The sequence below is a fragment of the Somniosus microcephalus genome, chromosome 11, assembly GCF_052327205.1.
Source record: "Somniosus microcephalus isolate GS21.2 chromosome 11, FLI_Smic_1.0, whole genome shotgun sequence".
Taxonomy (NCBI): Eukaryota; Metazoa; Chordata; class Chondrichthyes; order Squaliformes; family Somniosidae; genus Somniosus; species Somniosus microcephalus.
Window position 1 is genome coordinate 59853698 of NC_140997.1, and position 18211 is coordinate 59871908.

General features: G+C 40.5%; 1 protein-coding gene across 8 annotated transcripts in view; it reads right to left on the minus strand.

Annotated features, from left to right (window-relative positions):
* The window catches only part of snx29 (sorting nexin 29), an 880052-nt gene that overhangs the window by 760092 nt on the left and 101749 nt on the right, over nt 1-18211 (minus strand). For all 8 annotated transcript variants that reach the window (XR_015079957.1, XM_086000767.1, XM_086000763.1 and 5 more), the window contains 2 exons: nt 3119-3299; nt 29-99 (listed from right to left, as the gene is read on the minus strand). Coding sequence is in view for 7 of the 8 variants with exons in the window: in XM_086000767.1 (XP_085856893.1) it covers nt 29-99; nt 3119-3299 (252 nt within the window). In the remaining variant the exon portion in view is untranslated. The remainder of the gene's footprint in view (nt 1-28; nt 100-3118; nt 3300-18211) is intronic.

The window sequence follows — 18211 nt, forward strand, 5'->3', positions numbered from 1 at the left end:
CTACTGATAGCGCAGTTTTGCATCATACCTGCTGCCATTGTAGGAAGCATGCTTGCACGCTCTTCCTCCCTCATAAAGGACCAGTCTTCATAGAAGACACTAAAAATCACACGATTGAAAACAAGAAAAATTATTTCTATGTTCATAAAACACACTAAGTCAGAACAAAATTGTATCTTAAAAAGGAATAGTCTGTTTTCAGTATTTTGCAGTGTTCATCTGAAATGGATTCAGACTTCCACAACTACTTATCAGTCAGGACTACTTTTCAGGTAAACAACACAAAAAGGTTCACTTGCTTTAGCTGAGATAACACTTAAGACATCTAATTATTGACAGTAAAATGGCAACTGTGTTTTGCAACGTTTCATGAGAAAATGCTTTTATATAGCTAATTATTCATTAATGCTCATTTACACAGGTATTATAGAGAGAGAAAATAATGAATGTCCTGGAAACAAATAGTTAAGTAGTATCAAAAGTACATGTTCAATACTACTCCTCAAATACCAGAGTGCAACAGCACTCAAAATACCGTAACAAAAATATATTACTGACAGTACTACAGCATTCCCCATTAGTGTCTGAACAGACTATAAATCAGACTTTCATGGTTGCCCACATAAAAGTTTCAATCTTAGCCCGTCTGTCTAAGGAGCACAAACTGGAGTTAAGACATTTCCCAACAAGAGAAGAGCAATCAGGAAGGCAGAAGAAAAGTAGAGCCGTCATTCCAGTGCATCTTTAAAAAGAGCATTGGCAGAGGCCTGGAACCATCCAGCTACACCCTTAAACCATAGAACCGATACAAAACTATTTAAAAGGAATAAAATATGTTTCATTACTCTACTTCTAAGGGAAGCACAACCACTGGAATAGCATTAAAAATAATTTTGAGACATTATTTTGGCAGAAGATACAATATACTGGTTTACATGGCATCAGCTGTTGTCTTCCAAATTTTATATATACTAGTTGATCTTGCATGGTATTATGTATGGGGAATCACGACCAAGTGCGGGAAATACCTGGACCCGGGAAGGGGAGGGGAAAAGCAGGAGGGGAGGCAAAGGGCAAGTGAGATGGAGAAGGACAGGGAGGAGACACAACAACTTGCATTTATACAGCATAGGGAGGAAGAGGGTGTGGAAGGAGAGGGAAACGAGAAGCAAAGGTAGAGAAATTATCTCAGCAGGGAGGAGGGAAGATGGGAGCCAGGGGAGGTGTGGTTAGTTATCCTTCCCTGTTGGTGGCCGAGAATATCATTTGAGCAGGGAAGTGCATGAAACTCTGTGACCCACCTGGCGTTTATAGTATTATTTATAGTATATTTGACCTCCTGTGGCGTTGCACACAGGAAATAAAGACCAAGTGCTGCCTTCAGGTGAAGCGGGGTTCAAGGGCAGGGAATAATTAGGCCAGGGTGGAGAGCGGGGAGTTCATTTTATACATAGAAATTATTTACCTACCAAAAAACCTACAAACTAAAATTTGATATAGCAGGCAATTGTGCCCAACAAGACTGAAAGGAACTGTGACTGTACACCCAAATGGATGTTTAAGATGAGGGAAGGCAAATGCACAGAAGTATCAGGAAAAAATGCTGATTTACTTGTTAATTACAAAGGGGAGGGTACATACAGGAGGCTGAAAGAGTCTGTAAATGGAAGAAAATTAATAAAAATTAATAAGAAGCAGCTGAGCTCTGAAACCAAATATTATATGAAAGTAAAATAAGATAGCAGTCGGAGGCTCTGTAATTTTTCAGACTCTGAAGATGTTCAGGCTTGACACAGTGCCATCTATGGTCAGATTATGTAACTACAGTGTGACTAGTTTACAAAGTAATTTTCCATTATAAATGTAGGGATAAGAATTAAAATTGGGAAAAAATGACATAAGAAGTTTGATAAAAACATGACCGCATTAGAGGTGCCGACATGAAATGCAATATTGTAGATATAGATAGATTACTGCTACGAAAAAAACTGAACCCACTGTACAGTTTTCTGAGCACCAGGTGTAGATGAATAAACTAACATAAGGAGACAACCAATTACTATCCAGTAAAGCAGAAAAACAACCTAAAATCATTGGACATGGTACTTAAAACAAAAAGGTACTAATACTCATGTGTGAACCATGCTTTTAAAATTGCAGAGCTCCAATGATGGCTCAGTTTGTAAATACACAGCCAAATGAAAAGCTTAATAAATGGACAGCAAAGTTCCAAGTCTGATCTCTGGTCTCTGCTAAATCAACTGATCTCAAAGAGACAGCGGCACTGGCCTTGGCAGCCCTAACCTGAGGGAGAGGGAAGGAGAAAAATCAGCCATGGTTACAGGTCCTGATTGCTATTCAGTGACATTTGCTGGAAAATACACCGACAAAAATAAAAATGTCTGTTTTTGGTTTTGTAGAGTTTAAATAGCTAGGCTTTAAATGGAGGTTCCTTCACCAAGTGCAAAATGGTGGACCAGAGACACTCCATCTGCAAGAACCAGCCAGAGTTGTTCTTTAGTTAAAAATTAATAAAGGGATCCCTTTGAATGGGAGGGTGGGGGGGGGGGGGAAGGAAAGATGGAGCATGATTAAAATGTTAATATATGCAGCTTCTTCAGATTACTATATAATTTTCTATGCTAGCATAGTCTGGTTGAAATATAGGAACGGAAACTGTTATAGTTCCATAAACAATAAATGAATGAATGCCTAGTTCATTTGCGTTTGGAGATGTTGGTTGAGAGAGGAATGTTGGCCAGGAAATGAGAGAACACCCTGGAATTCTTTAAATAGTGTCAGCTACCCAAGCAGGCAGCCAAGCTCTCAGTTTAATATTTAATCCTAAAGATATCTTCTCCAACAATGCAGCATTCCTTCAATACTGCAATAAAGTGTTAGCCTAGATAATATGCTGAAGTCCATGGTGGGAATGGAACCAACAACCTTGTGACTCAGTGGTAAGAGTGTTGCAAACTGAGCCAAACTGATACTGCATTGATTTACCGCTTTATTTCAAAGAATGTCACTTCTGATAGCCAACTGACTTGATAGACAAGATTCAAATTTCAGAAAATACGCTTGTCTTACAAGCAACCACTCTTCTACTACTTATTACCTTAGATGGTTTACATCGCCAAGAAGCATATGCATGTATCGCTCGAGTGAATGTTCATTGAGTGCAGATCGGAGCCAGGCTCTGCCCCGTCCTATATCTGTTGTAATATTCTTTAAAGAGTAGTACCGCTGTAATTCATGTTTGTTCAGATGTTCTTTTACATAATGCCAAAACACAGGGTCTGAAAAGGAAAAAGAAACACAACCCAATTTATTGTTATAAATAAAGATGACAGATATAAAAAAAAAAGCATTTTTTCTATGATGTATCATTATTGGCTTTTTTCTTTATCATAGTACAGGATTAAAAAACAGGTTCACTCAAAGAAAATGATGGAACTTGTTGATACACAAACAACTCCAGTCCATTATGTCTGCAACAGATATCAGAGGGAGCAAACCATTCTATTGAACCCAAGCATCCTGTGGATTTTGTCTGAATACATTTGAATTTAAGAGATACATATTTAAATTTCCTTTGTCCCAATCAGATTTTGAAAGTATACCTCAGCCTAACATGTTTGAATCAAGTTGTCAATCTGAAGCCATCAGAGACAGAGTTAGGTCCAATAGGCTGCATGAAAGAACAGCAAACTACCACGTCATGAACCTTGTGACAGGTCAAGTTCACATTGACGTTTTGTGCAGAGGTGTATATTATTAGTACATGATTTCGTAAAGCTATAATTGTCCATTACATATGCTTAAAAATTTATAAAGAAAGCTTCAAACATTTTACAGATTACTCCACTTTCTTAAGTGGTTAAAAGGAAGGATATGCTGTTAATGACAAGGGCATTATACTATGTGCTGCCCATTGCATTAAAAGAAAAAAAAAAGACTTGCATTTATACCTTTCACAACCTCAGGACATCCCAAAGTGCTTTTGCATATGTAATGGAGTGCAACATTCTGAAGTGTCTTGCACTCAAAATTTTTATATCTCTCGCACACACACAATTAGATCTTCCATGGCAATGCTCACAGGTAATCTGGGACCCAAAGGGCTGGATTTTGCAAGCCCCGAGGAGGCGGGCCTGCCGGTAAAGTAGCAGAAAATGGGGGCGGATGGCAAACCCGCCCCATCCTGCCTCCATGCCCTTTTGCTGCTTCGGGTCCCGTCTCCTGGAGGCAGGAAAGGGCTTAAATCCTTTTAACTGCCTGTTAACAGGTAGTGAGAGGCACTTGGAAGTAAGATGTAGAGGTGAGTGATGGGTGCAAGTGTGGAGTAAGTATGCAAGGTGAGTGATAAGTTTTAAAAAATGTTCACTTACCTTGTTTTCTTCTTACAGCCTTCAGCCGCGCTGGATCGGGAGACCAGACATCCTCCTTGTCGATTTCACAGGCTGGCTGTTGGATCCTCCGAACCAACAGCCATGTGAAATTTACAAAGTTGAAAGGTTTGATGAGTCCTGAACACAAGGACTCATCAAACTATAGAGAATGTCAGTGTTTAACAGCTTCACAGAGCTGTCAAACGCTGACATTTCTTCTTTCAGGAAGTCTTGACAGATAGCATGTCTGACGTTGACATGCTCTGTCAGTGACTTCCTCCATAATTGGCCTGCTGAGCCCGCAGGGCGGGTTTAACAAGGTCAATCGGGGAAAATCCCTCCGATTGGTCAGACAAGGATGGAGGCGGGACATTGACACAACAAGCAGCAGTCCCGCCTCCAACTCATCTCCATTCACAAAATCCAGCCCAAAGTATGAATTTTGATGTTTACAGTGGCTTGGATGCAGCATAAACCTAACAACAGCTTGACCATCAAGGTAATGCAACAAATTTACTGCCTCAAAGTAAAACTATTCTAGGCCTTAGCTGATACGCAAAGTAACAGGCTCACAGATATAATATTTGTAATACTATTTATCTGATACTTGCATCTTAAGCTAGCTTTGTAAAGTAACATTGTTCTTCCCTCCCATTATATCATTCCCAGTCATTTGCTTCAGAAAATATATATTGTTTGTCTCTACTACAGTGGATTTACAGTGTCTTAAGATACAAGTACTTTATTCATTTGTTCATTCTCCCTTGAAACTTCTCTTCTTTCACAAGTTATTTACAAGATAATTTTTAAAAAAATCTTCCCTTACTTTCAAGGGAAGTGTTTCCCCTGCCACGACTCCAATGATCATTTACCATGGTCCGGGCCTGGCTGACTGCTTCCAGCCGCAACCTCTGACGTCAGCAAAGCACCTGAAATACTCCCCTCTGAGCCCAGCATAAACATCAGTCCTCCTCAGCAATATCAAAAAGCTCTTCATCTTAAACAACATCAGTAACTTAGAACCTTATTTAATAGCTTAAACTATATGAAAAGTTCAAAAAAGGATTTTTTTTTTCACCACAGCACTTTCACTTCAGTTATTTATATATTTTCTGCCTGAGTAATGTAATTCCACAGAAACAGGATGAAAGCTACAACTCCCAATGTACATTCATTTTACTCTGTTTCTGTCTCTCTCACACACACACAAAAGCAAAGAATTTGTCCACAGCCACTGGAAATTCCAGCACCCAAATAAAATTTGCACTCAGAGATTCCAGGAAGAAGGGAGGGCCCTATTTGATGGAATATTCATGCAGGCCTTTCTAAAATTAATTAGCCGATTTTATGGGTAAATTTGGTGGTTCTTTTTAAATTGTGTATTTTTTACGTTTGTTATGTTACGTTATTTCTAGCAGTATACTCTCACCTCAGTGAAGAAGAAAAATGGTGCACAAAAATTGCCTGAAGAACCTGTTGGAGCAATTATTTGGTTCTATGGTGCTTGCTACTTAGTGAATGATAGCTTTGGGGGAAAATAGAGCAATTCGAGTGCTCAATATTGTCCTACTTACTTGTTTTTATATTGGTAGTTGCCAGCTAAATTAATCTGTTTTTGATTTGTTGACATTTAGTTTATTTCATCAGTAATACAACATTACAACAGTGACTACAATTTAAAAAGTACTTCATTGGCTGTGAAGCACTTTAGAACGTCCTCAGGTTGTGAAAGGCACTATATCAATGCAAGTTCTTGATTTCTAATTTAACAGATAAGACCTTATTTCAACAAATCGCTAATATTTGCCTATCATGTCAAGAAGCAACCTGAAGTGTGGCATTTTCAGATGCACCATGACAAATACATGCCAGATGCAAAACCTTCAGTTAGATAGATGAGTTAAATTAGAAGATTGATCCAGTCACGTCATACTGTACTTTCCTCCACTTCCGATCATTTGTTCAATGACTGATGGCTCATGTCCCATCAAATGGTCACCCAACCACCCACCACCTCTTTTCAATCATGTATTTCACTGCACTATCCTTAGTAGTATAAATATAAAATTGATGGCAAATATCAGATATTTCTAGCCTCACTCCCTCCCAGAAACATGCTTCCTGACTGATTTCAGTTCCCCTTTTTTGTTTAAACTTCCTTACTCTGCATCTGCACAGTGCAAGCAGACAATAACAAAGCTAAGAATTTGTCAAATAAGCACAATCTTCAAAATTAACTTTGTAGAGCGGCAAAATGCACTCACTTGTGGCACCCTCAAAATAGAGCAACAAAGGTCCAATCTCCACACCCATGAAGTGCCAACTGCAGCCAGTCCAAAGTCAAACATGTCCGAGAATAGGTGATGGTGAAGGTAAGCTAGTTCAATAGAAATCACTGACTAGCCACAGGCTTAGCTATGGCGACACTGTTTAAAGCACATGTGCTAATTTTAGCTGAAAATGCCTTACACACAAAACAGGTAAAAATACTTTGTGTGTATATTTACTTAACAAACATCTACCATCATTCAGTGCGAAACTTTGCAGTCTTTCTTTTTCACTAAAGTTTGGAACTCTGGCATGAATTTATTAGACACAGCACATCATAGTGCAGCTTCTAGGTTTTTGTCCAGCAATTGCAAACAGTACTTTGGCTTCATCAGAGCGATTACTGAGAATGTTGATTCACACAATGTGACGCATCAGACACACTGCTGCTCTCCATCCAGAATGTGGTCGGATGCTACTTGCCGTGTGCCACGATGTACCTTGTTGGATCTGCTTATTATTGGTTGGGCTTGCCTTCTTCTGCTGACCATTTTAGCAGATAACCAATAATCAGTAGGCAAGGATTAGCACTTTACTAACAAACACACAAAAAGGTTAAAGTATACATGCATATGCGAATTAGTTTTTTTTAATTCATTTTTATGGGATGTGGGCATTGCTGGCAAGGCCAGCATTTATTGCCCATCCCTAATTGCCCTTGAGAAGGTGGTGGTGAGCCACCTTCTTGAACTGCTGCAGTCCGTGTGGTGAAGGTACTCCCACAGTGCTGTTAGGTAGGGAGTTCCAGGATTTTGACCCAGCGACGATGAAGGAACAGCGATATACTTCCAAGTCAGGATGATGTGTGACTTGGAGGGGAACTTGGAGGTGGTGGTGTTCCCATGCGCCTGCTGCCCTTGTCCTTCTAGGTGGAAGAGGTCGCGGGTTTGGGAGGTGCTGCCGAAGAAGCCTTGGCGAGTTGTTGCAGTGCATCTTGTAGATGGTACACACTGCAGCCACGGTACGCCGGTGGTGGAGGGAGTGAATGTTTAAGGTGGTGGTTGGGGTGCCAATCAAGCTGGCTGCTTTGTTCTGGATGGTGTCGAGCTTCTTGGGTGTTGTTGGAGCTGCACTCATCCAAGCAAGTGGAGAGTATTCCATCACACTCCTTACTTGTGCCTTGTAGATGGTAGAAAGGCTTTGGGGAGTCAGGAGGTGAGACACTCGCTGCAGAATACCTAGCCTCTGACCTGCTCTTGTTGCCACAGTATTTATCTGGCTGGTCCAGTTAAGTTTCTGGTCAATGGTGACCCCCAGGATGTTGATGGTAGGGGATTCGGTGATGGTAATGCCGTTGAATGTCAAGGGGTGGTGTTTAGACGCTCGCTTGTTGGAGATAGTAATTGCCTGGCACTTCAGTGGCGTGAATGCTACCTGCCACTTATCAGCCCGAGCCTGAATGTCGTCCAGGTCTTGTTGCATGCGCGCATGGACTGTTTCCATTATCTGTGGAGTTGTGAATGGCACTGAACACTTTGCAGTCATCAGCAAACATCCCCATTTCTGACCTTATGTTGGAGGGAAGGTCATTGATGAAGCAGCTGAAGATGATTGGGTCTAGGACACTGCAAATTGACATCACATGCTCAACAACGGTGTCTATTACTCATTTTTTATTTACTAATCAGAAATGCAGTTAGCCACATGTGGCTGGTGGCTAACATATTGGACAACACTGAGGTAAAGAGAGATTCACTGTAAGGCTACTAGCCCATATCTGCGAGTGACTGACTTCAAAACAGAATTGGTAGAATAGTGGGAGTATGGCCAACCTTTTGTCTGCACATTGCACAGGTGGGCAAGGTCTATACGGGTTGAATGAAGAAAAAGAGAAAAAAGTTATTCCCTCACAAGAAACATAACTAAATGTAAGAATGTTATGGATCTACATTTTTTTTTATAAGGCAGTATGCTTTAAAAAAATACTCCATTTTAAATGCATACAACCTTGTCTACAATATGTAGCTCAGCCATTGATCTGAGAATACCAACACTTTTTGTAAATCATCCCAGGACCTGCACAGTTAAAATGTTGTGAACAATCTCCATTCCATCAAGGTTCATTATTCCAGTTGAAGGAGTACAGTTCTTTATGCAACTAGCAATCGTGTTGAGAATCATAACAAGGGCCAACAAAATGTTAACCAAGAAACATTACACACAGAACTTTAACTGGGGCTACTAAATAATGTTACTGTTACATGTGCCATTGACATTCCTCAGCGGCAAACAAATATATCTTCATCTCTCAGCCCTCCTCCTACCATAGTATTGCAGAATCTCTGCACTGCTATGAAGAGGACAGGGACAGACAAATACTCGAAGAATTTTAATTCTGGCCATTAGGTTTTCTGTTTTACATGTCTGGCAGGATAATCTGTACCAGAAGTCTACAAAGTGTACACTGATGGCTTAGTTGGTAAAGGCAAAGTGTAGCTGAACCATACAAATTAGAAGATCCCAAGATCAATTCCTGGTCTGTGCCGAGTTAGTTGGCCTCAGCTAATGGCAATGGGGATGCTATCACTGGCCTCAATGCTCCTGCGAAAATCAGGTAAGGTTCCCGCTCCAGAACAACAACAACAACTTGTATTTATATAGCGCCTTTAACATAGTAAAACGTCCTAAGGCGCTTCACAGGAGTGTTATAAGACAAAAAAGTGACACTGAGCCACATAAAGAGAAATTAGGGCAGGTGACGATGGTTTTAAGGAGTGTCTTAAAGGAGGAAAGAGAGGTAGCGAGGCGGGGAGGGTTAGGCAGGGAATTCCAGAAGGCTATCCAGTGAGCACTGGTGGAAAGTACATGCATGTGGATATCAGTTGATGATAGCCTCAGACTCAGCTGCAACAGCCCCTCCCCATCATGGGTGAAAAGCCTCCTAGAGACTTGCTGACTAAGCTCACATATGAACACGAACCACTTGGACAAGGTACCAGATAGTGACGAGCACCTGAGAATCATACCCCAGCAGGAGTTGAAACCTACAGGAGAGGAAGGGAGGGAAGAAAATTAGCACAGGAAAACACACAAATAATTTAAACCATTCCAAATAAATTTTGTGAAAAATAGTGGCCATGAATTTCCTGAAAATTTGTGGCGTATTAATGGCGCATCTACAGTGCACACTATTTCTATGGCACAGATTTTCCAGGAAGTTATGGCATGAGTGACAGCAACATTTCCTGGGACCCTTTGCGCTGCTCCTCCGTGAAACTCACTGAAACAGTGGGAAACAGCTTCGCCCTTATAAAATCAATGATGGTGTCCAATTTGCTGGATTAACACTGCTTTGATCGAACCAGAATACCACTGGTGACCTGGCAGCAATGTAATTGATTGCTCCAAGGTCCCTTTCCCTTAAACATAGATGTCTTATTACTGAACTTGCCAATTTATTTAGCTAATGAAAAAATAATTGGCTTTCAGACATACTAGCTGGCCGGAAAGTTTCCTGTTAAATGAAATTGAATTTTTGAAAGTCATTTAATGTTTGTGTTGATTCAATGATCTCTAGTCCCTTAACAGTGTAAATCGCTAATTTTAACATAGAATATTGATCCATATGCGTGTTGCTTTCAGAATTCATGGTGATAAATACATTCAATTCCAGGTGATTGGGATACTGCATCAGTAAATATTTTGTTGAGGGAATAATTTTTAAATTGGTCTATTTAAGAGTTAATACGATGATTAGAGACCATGCAGCTGCAGCTGCTCTGAATTTAAAGGCAAGGATATCTGAGAAATGAATTATTAAATAATTACTTCCTACAGATCTTGCATTGTGTTATTAAATATATTTCCCCTGCAAAACACAGGACGTGTGCTTTGAAATGAATTTGCCCACCAACACCTGAAAACAATTACAATTTAGAGGCTCTCAATTACCTGCAGCCACATGTGCTTCCCATATTACACCAATAATTAAATTTCCACAACTTTAGAAAACAAAATAAATAGCCTAATAAATGTGTGGTAACTTAGCAAAACGGGACTCACGGGTCAAATCTGCATTTTTACAAACCAGAATAAAAAGTGGATGAATAATGCGGTACTGTTCAAGTGAACGAAATTGGAATTGATAGCAAACATTTGTCAATGGCCATTGGCTGTGATGCTTCTGAAGCACGACTATCCTCGCTGTGGCGTATTCTGATGAGTTCAGCAGCAGATTTTGGCGTAAATTTGCCACTGGGGGCACACAACGGTTTAATTTATGGCATTCAGGGCCAAATGTGCTGTTCCAGGATATTCTGGCCCACTTAGTATTAAACATAGTTTATAGAAGGGGATCTCATATTTCTTGCTTTAAATGAGGACAAAAAGTTTTGAGTCGCTGCCATTTTTGCGCAAGCACTTAGCCACAAGGATACAGGGGGAGAATAAAATTCACAAAATGACTGGTAACCAGAATATCTTAAAAAGTCAGATCAGCAAGTATAATCATTTTAATTTTATGAAGGGAACATTTTTTGCCTTATCATTAGAACTCTTCTTTCATTGGTTAGGTCTATCTATCAATCTTTATTTCTATGTAAAGCTGTGTAATGTACATTATAATCCACAAATCCTTTCCCAGAATATCAATTTCATAAATGCACCATTTATACAATACTGCGAACATAACGAGAGCAAAGAACAGTATCAACAAAATTTCCCTGAATAAAGTGCCATGCGTTTGGAAATGGTCCATAAAAGTAGTCTAATGTAACACAAGAAAAAATTGCCATGGCAACTGGATTCAGCTGCTGATTTAGCAGCAGTTTATGAACAAAGAACTTAATTTTTTCCCCAGTGGTAATTTTATGAGATGACTAAGCGAAAACAAAATAACAATTTTATCAGAAAATTTAGATTTCCAATTCAGACCCCATTCCAAAGACTGAGTTCTTACTTTTTGGTAAGAAAAATAAAAAAGCAAATTATTATTTAAATGGAGAGAGGTTACAAAATGCTGCAGTGCAGAGGGACCTGGGGGTCCTTGTGCATGAAACACAAAAACTTAACATGCAGGTCCAGCAAGTAATCAGGAAGGCAAATGGAATGTTGGCCTTTATTACAAGAGGGTTGGAGTATAAAAGCAGGGAAGTCCTGCTACAACTGTACAGGGTATTGGTGAGACCACACCTTGCGTACTGCATACAGTTTTGGTCTCCTTATTTAATGAAGGATATACTTGCATTGGAGGCAGTTCAGAGAAGGTTCACAAGGTTGATTCCTGAGATGAAGGGGTTGACTTATGAAGAAAGGTTGAGCAGGTTGGGTTTATACTCATTGGAGTTTAGAAGATTGACGTGTGATCTTATTGAAACATATAAGATACTGAGGGGGCTCGACATGGTAGATGCAGAGAAGATGTTTCCCCTCGTGAGGAAATCTAGAACTAGGGGGCATAGTTTCAGAATAAGGGGTCGCCCATTTAAAACTGAGATGAGGAAGAATTTCTTCTCTCAAAGGGTCGTAAATCTGTGGAATTCTCTGCCCCAGAGAGCTGTGGAGGCTGGGTCATTGAATATATTTAAGGTGGAGATAGACAGATTTTTGAACAATAAGGGAGTGAAGGGTTATGGGGAGCGGGCAGGGAAATGGAGCTGAGCCCAAGATCAGATCAGCCATGATCTCATTAAATGGCGGAGCAGGCTCGAGGGGCCAAATGGCCTACTCCTGCTCCTATTTCTTATGTTCTTATGTTCTAGTGAGCAGAGGAATATTGATCAAAGCCATCCTGTCTTCAAGAAAAAATGTAGTATATACAGGAAACTCTTTTTTTATCCGGCACTGACGGGACGCCGGTTTATCAAAAAGTCCGGATTACAGAGAGGTATATAAAAGGTACGAGAGCTCCATACACAGCAACAAATCCAGGCTTCCCTGCTGCTTAGCAACAGGTGCAGGAACCCCGGCCACAGACCAAGCGTCCCTGTTGCTTAGCAACAAGTGCAGGAACCCCAGTTACACAGCCACAGATCCAGGAACGGCCACTAATATGAAGTAAACCTTACCTGAACCTATTCCTGAATTTTGCCGGTTAACAGAGATTTCCGGTTATTTAGGTGCCGGTAAATCGAGAGTTTCCTGTACTGTAGTATTTTCAATTCGAACAAAACCAAAAAAACCTCTGTTAAATGATATGTCTCAATGCCAAAACTTCAATGAGCTGAAAAAAAATGATGTTGGAGTTTCACAAGTTGGAATTAGATAATTCCCAATTTAAAAATTGAGCAATTTTCCTACTGGGAGAACAGCCAGCAGCGGAGAAAAAACAAATTAAGGACACATCTTTGGGAAGACGTGCCATTTTGACTTAACTTCACAACTCGAGGCAGAACCATTTCTTCCCCATTTTATCCGAGCCAGGAAATATTACTATGAAATATAGCGGACTACAGAAAGCCACATCCAAGCACAGTATCTCTCTGTGGCAGACTGTCTATATCAACTTTAAGAGTGGATGATACAGGATAAATTTGAGTCTCGGTTCACCCAAAAAAGTTTACAAAGTCTGAGGCAGTTTCATTAACCACACATGGATAACTTCAAATGATTGCAGTCATCCTGAAGCTAACAGCCTATATACTGACACTAGAAGGCGACACTGTAGGTTAGGCACTGACCGTTCACCTATGGGATCTGGATTCAAATCAAGCCCAGACTGGTGGGACAAAAGTCTCCTCTGCTTTACGTATGCTTTATGAATCTATCCATAATTCCACATTAATTGGCCATCTCACTCAAAAGAGCCCACAGGGTGGTCTGTATAGGAAATGAAAAAAAAGTGTAACAATGGTGTAGTGGGGGGTGGTCTTCTGGGGCAGAGGTTGGGGCACATTAAGCAGAGTGGAGGAGTTTTATACCTAACCTGAGAGTGCTTGATGTGACACTGGGTGCCTGAAATGAGAAAAGTTTCATTTCCTAACATAAACATCCTTCATCTTGAGCACAAAAAAGTAGTTATATTGAGTTGCATTGCTCCAAATATTCCCCTTCATTTAGATTGCGGTAAATGGGCAGTCTTCTGAGCAAACACAGGGTAGTCCATCTATATTTTCAGAGAAATAGAAGAAAACCGAAGAATTTCCATGCTGTATCTTGTAAGGCACAATCTTATGCAGAAAAAGCAGGAAGCAGTGACACTGCAACTCACTTCTCCATAAATCAGCAACAGATCAACAAGGCTTTTGTGAATCTAGACACACACACACACACGCATACACTGTCAAACAGGTCTGTATAATCATTTGCAAACCAGACTGCACAGGAAATTAAGGCTTTCATTTGCCAATTATGGTATAAACCATGTATAGTTCAGACGAACCTTGCACAGTCTCACATCAGAAATGTGCTGCGCAAGCCAGCAAGTGTTATTTTTTGGCAGGATGCTTTATCACTCAAAAGTTTTTGTAGCTGTACCATCAGAAAAAAAATTTATGCGAAAATTAACTTCCATAAAATTCTAATGCTTCTCAATGATCATGTGAAAATTTTCTGCTCTATAAGCCATTATTTTTTCATATAAATGTTAAATAAATTATGGACTTGGTCTTGGTCCATTGCCAAACAAATTGATGCCTGGCTAGAAGTGAAACTGTTTCTTGGTTAAAATGAATCACAGTTACGAGTGGTCAGGATGCAGACAGTGCTGATGTTAGAGATGTACACTACATAAATTAAGTACAGAGCTCTACATAAGAACATAAGAAATAGGAGCAGGAGTAGGCCAATCGGCCCCTCGAGCCTGCTCCACCATTCAATAAGATCATGGCTGATCTGATCCTAACCTCAAATCTTCTATCACTCTGCATCCACCCAAACCCATGTGATCTCCCGGGAGAGGCGAAAAACCAGATAAAGACCCAATGGCCAATTTGGGAGAAAAAAATCTGGGAAATTCCTCTCCGACCCATCTAGGCAATCGAAATACTTCCAGGAGATCACTCTGTCCCTATATTTTCTACAGTACTTACCTTCTGTAAAGGCGATCTCCACCCCAGCCAGGAACAGGAATAAAACCATCTCCTGAAATCTAACACAGAATTAGAACACAGTAGGAGCAGAACAAGGCTACACGGCCCCTGGGCCCGCTCCACTACCCACAGGGCCATGACCATTCCGAACCTAGACTCATGTCCAATTTCCTGCCCGCTCCCCGTAACCCTTAATTCCCTTTACTTCTAGGAAACCATTTCTGTTTTAAATTTATTTAATGATGTAGCTTCCACAGCTTTCTGGGGCAGCAAATTCCACAAACCTACCACCCTCTGAGTGAAGAAGTTTCTCCTCATCTCAGTTTTGAAAGAGCAGCCCCTTATTTTAAGATTATGCCCCCTAGTTCTAGTTTCACCCATCATTGGGAACATCCTCACCGCATCCACCCGATCAAGCCCCTTCACAATCTTATATGTTTCAATAAGATCGCCTCTCATTCTTCTGAACTCCAATGAGTAGAGTCCCAATCTACTCAACCTCTCCTCATATGACCAGCCCCTCATCCCCAGGATTAACCGAGTGAACCTTCTTTGTACTGACTCGAGAGCAAGTATGTCTTTTCTTAAGTATGGACACCAAAACTGTATGCAGTATTCCAGGTGCGGTCTCACCAATACCTTGTACAACTGCAGCAATACCTCCCTGTTTTTATATTCCAACCCCCTAGCAATAAAAGCCAACATTCCATTGGCCTTCTTAATCACTTGCTGCACCTGCATACTAACTTTTTGAGTTTCGTGCACCAGGACCCCCAGATCCCTTTGTACTACAGTACTTTCCAGTTTCTTGCCATTAAGATAATAACTTGCTCTATGATTTTTCCTGCCAAAGTGCATAACCTCACACTTTCCAGTATTGTATTCCATCTGCCAAATCTCTGCCCACTTACTTAGCCTGTCTATGTCCCTTTGCAGGTTTTTTATGTCCTCCTCACTCACTACTTTCCGTCCCATCTTTGTATCATCTGCAAACTTTGATATGTTACACTCGGTCCCCTCCTCCAAATCGTTAATATAGATTGTAAAGAGTTGGGGACCCAGCACTGACCCCTGCGGAACACCACTAGTTACTGGTTGCCAATCTGAGAACGAACCATTTATCCCAACTCTCTGCTTTCTGTTAGAGAGCCAATCCTCCACCCACGCCAGAATATTACCCCCAATCCCGTGATTTTTTATCTTGAGCAATAATCTTTTGTGTGGCACCTTGTCAAATGCCTTTTGGAAGTCTAAATACACTACGTCCACTGGTTCCCCTTTATCCACCCTGTATGTTACTTCCTCAAAAAACTCAAGCAAATTTGTCAAACATGACTTCCCCTTCATGAAACCATGCTGAGTTTGTCCTATTAAATTATGTTTATCCGAATGTCCCGTTACTGTCTCCTTAATAATGGACTCTAACATTTTACCAACCACAGATGTTAGGCTAACAGGTCTATAGTTTCCAGCCTTCTGCCTACTACCCTTTTTAAATAAGGGTGTTACATTAGCAGTTTTCCAATCTGCCGGGACCTTTGCCGAGTCCAGTGAGTTTTGGAAAATTATTACCAATGCATCCACAATCCCTACCGCTACTTCCCTCAAGACCCTAGGATGCAAGCCATCAGGTCCAGGGGATTTATTAGCCTCGAGTCCCATTATTTTACCAAGTACCACTTCCTTAGTGATTTTAATCGTATTTAGTTCCTCCCCTCCTAGAGCCCCCTGTTTGTCCAGTGTTGGGATATTCTTAGTGTCCTCTACTGTAAAGACTGATACAAAATAATTGTTCAGTGTTTTTGCCATCTCCATGTTTCCCACCATTAATTTCCCGGTCTCATCCTCGAAGGGACCAACATTTACTTTAGCCACCCTTTTTCTTTTTATATAACTATAGAAACTTTTACTGTCTGTTTTTATATTTTTTGCTAATTTACTTTCATAATCTATCTTCCCTTTCTTAATCAATCTTTTAGTTATTTTTTGCTGTCTTTTAAAGACTTCCCAATCTTCCATCCTCCCACTAGATTTGGCTACCTTATATGCCCTTGTTTTTAGTCGGATACTATCCTTAATTACTTTACTTAACCACGGATGGCTATCTTTTCTTTTACACCCTTTTTTCCTCAGTGGAATATATTTTTTTTGGAAGTTGTAAAATAACTCCTTAAATGTACACCACTGGTCATGTACCGTCTTACCCTTTAATCTATTTTCCCAGTCCACTCTAATTAATTTAAACTCTAAACACAGAAATTGGAAGACAGAAAGAAATGAAAAAGCAATCTGCCTGAAATGTAGTTTTAACAAAGTAACTGTTCGTCCCTTTGCAATGTAAATCTCATATTTGCATGGGTGGATATGCTACATTTCAGTATTGACTTATTTAAATCCTGCACTTGCTCAACAATACACCGTAAATTCAAGTCTAAATGTTTCCCTTGTACAGGAAACTTTCGATTAACCGGCCCCTAAATAACCGGAAATGTCGGTTAACCAGCAAAATTCAGGAGTCGGTTTCAGATAACTTTTATAACTTTTATTACTTGCACAGCAACAAATTGAGGAAGGCAAGGGTTTGGCTGCAGCTGTTGCTAAGCTATAGAGACGCTTGCAACTTGTGGACGTTCTTCTGAAGCAACAGGGTTTGTTGCTTCATACGGAGCTCTAAGGTCCATATCTTTCACAATAGCGTTCGGTTATCCGGAATTGTTGCTGAACCGGCACCACGTCGGTCCCGTCCGTGCCGGATACCAGAAAGTTTCCTGTACTTCGTATAAAATATCTTCCTGCTGGTTTTATAAAAGACAGAAGTAACTGATTAATAGCACAAAGCAAATTATAGCCAAATTTTCCTTAACCTAAACTAAACCTTACTAATGCACTTACAATGCACAGTGCTCATCAATATTTATTCCCCCCCCCGCCGCCTCCCAGATAAAGGAATGCTGGAAGCACTATGGCCTGACTGACAAATTAGGCACTTTTTGAACATGCTTTCATTAGAATACCACAGCAATCACCATTGGCCTGTACAGAAGCACCCCATGCTTCCTGAATTTATCCACAAGTTAAGAACCTGCACAATACAGAAGCTAATTCTACTTGTACCACAGGAGCATACCAGTCGAAGTGAGAGAGGTATAGCTTCCACCTAAACTTCCAAAAGTAGTCACCATACAGACTATCTCCTGAGTACGTACATTACACAACTTCCTGTCCCACATTCCCCACCCGAAAGAGGCAGTTCAGGACAAGTGGATGACAGGGTCCTGTGGAAAGCAATGATCCAACCCAAAGTTACACCAATTCATAGGAGAAGATCTCTAGCATCACTGTCAACGAACTAGCTCATTCTTCAAAGTGCACAACATTGGCTGAGTACATACAACCGTGTCAATAAACATACAATGCATACAAAAGCAAAATACTGCAGATGCTGGAAATCTGAAATAAAAACAGAAAATGCTGGAAATACTCAGCGGGTCAAGCGAACCAGAGTTAACGTTTCAGGTCATTGAC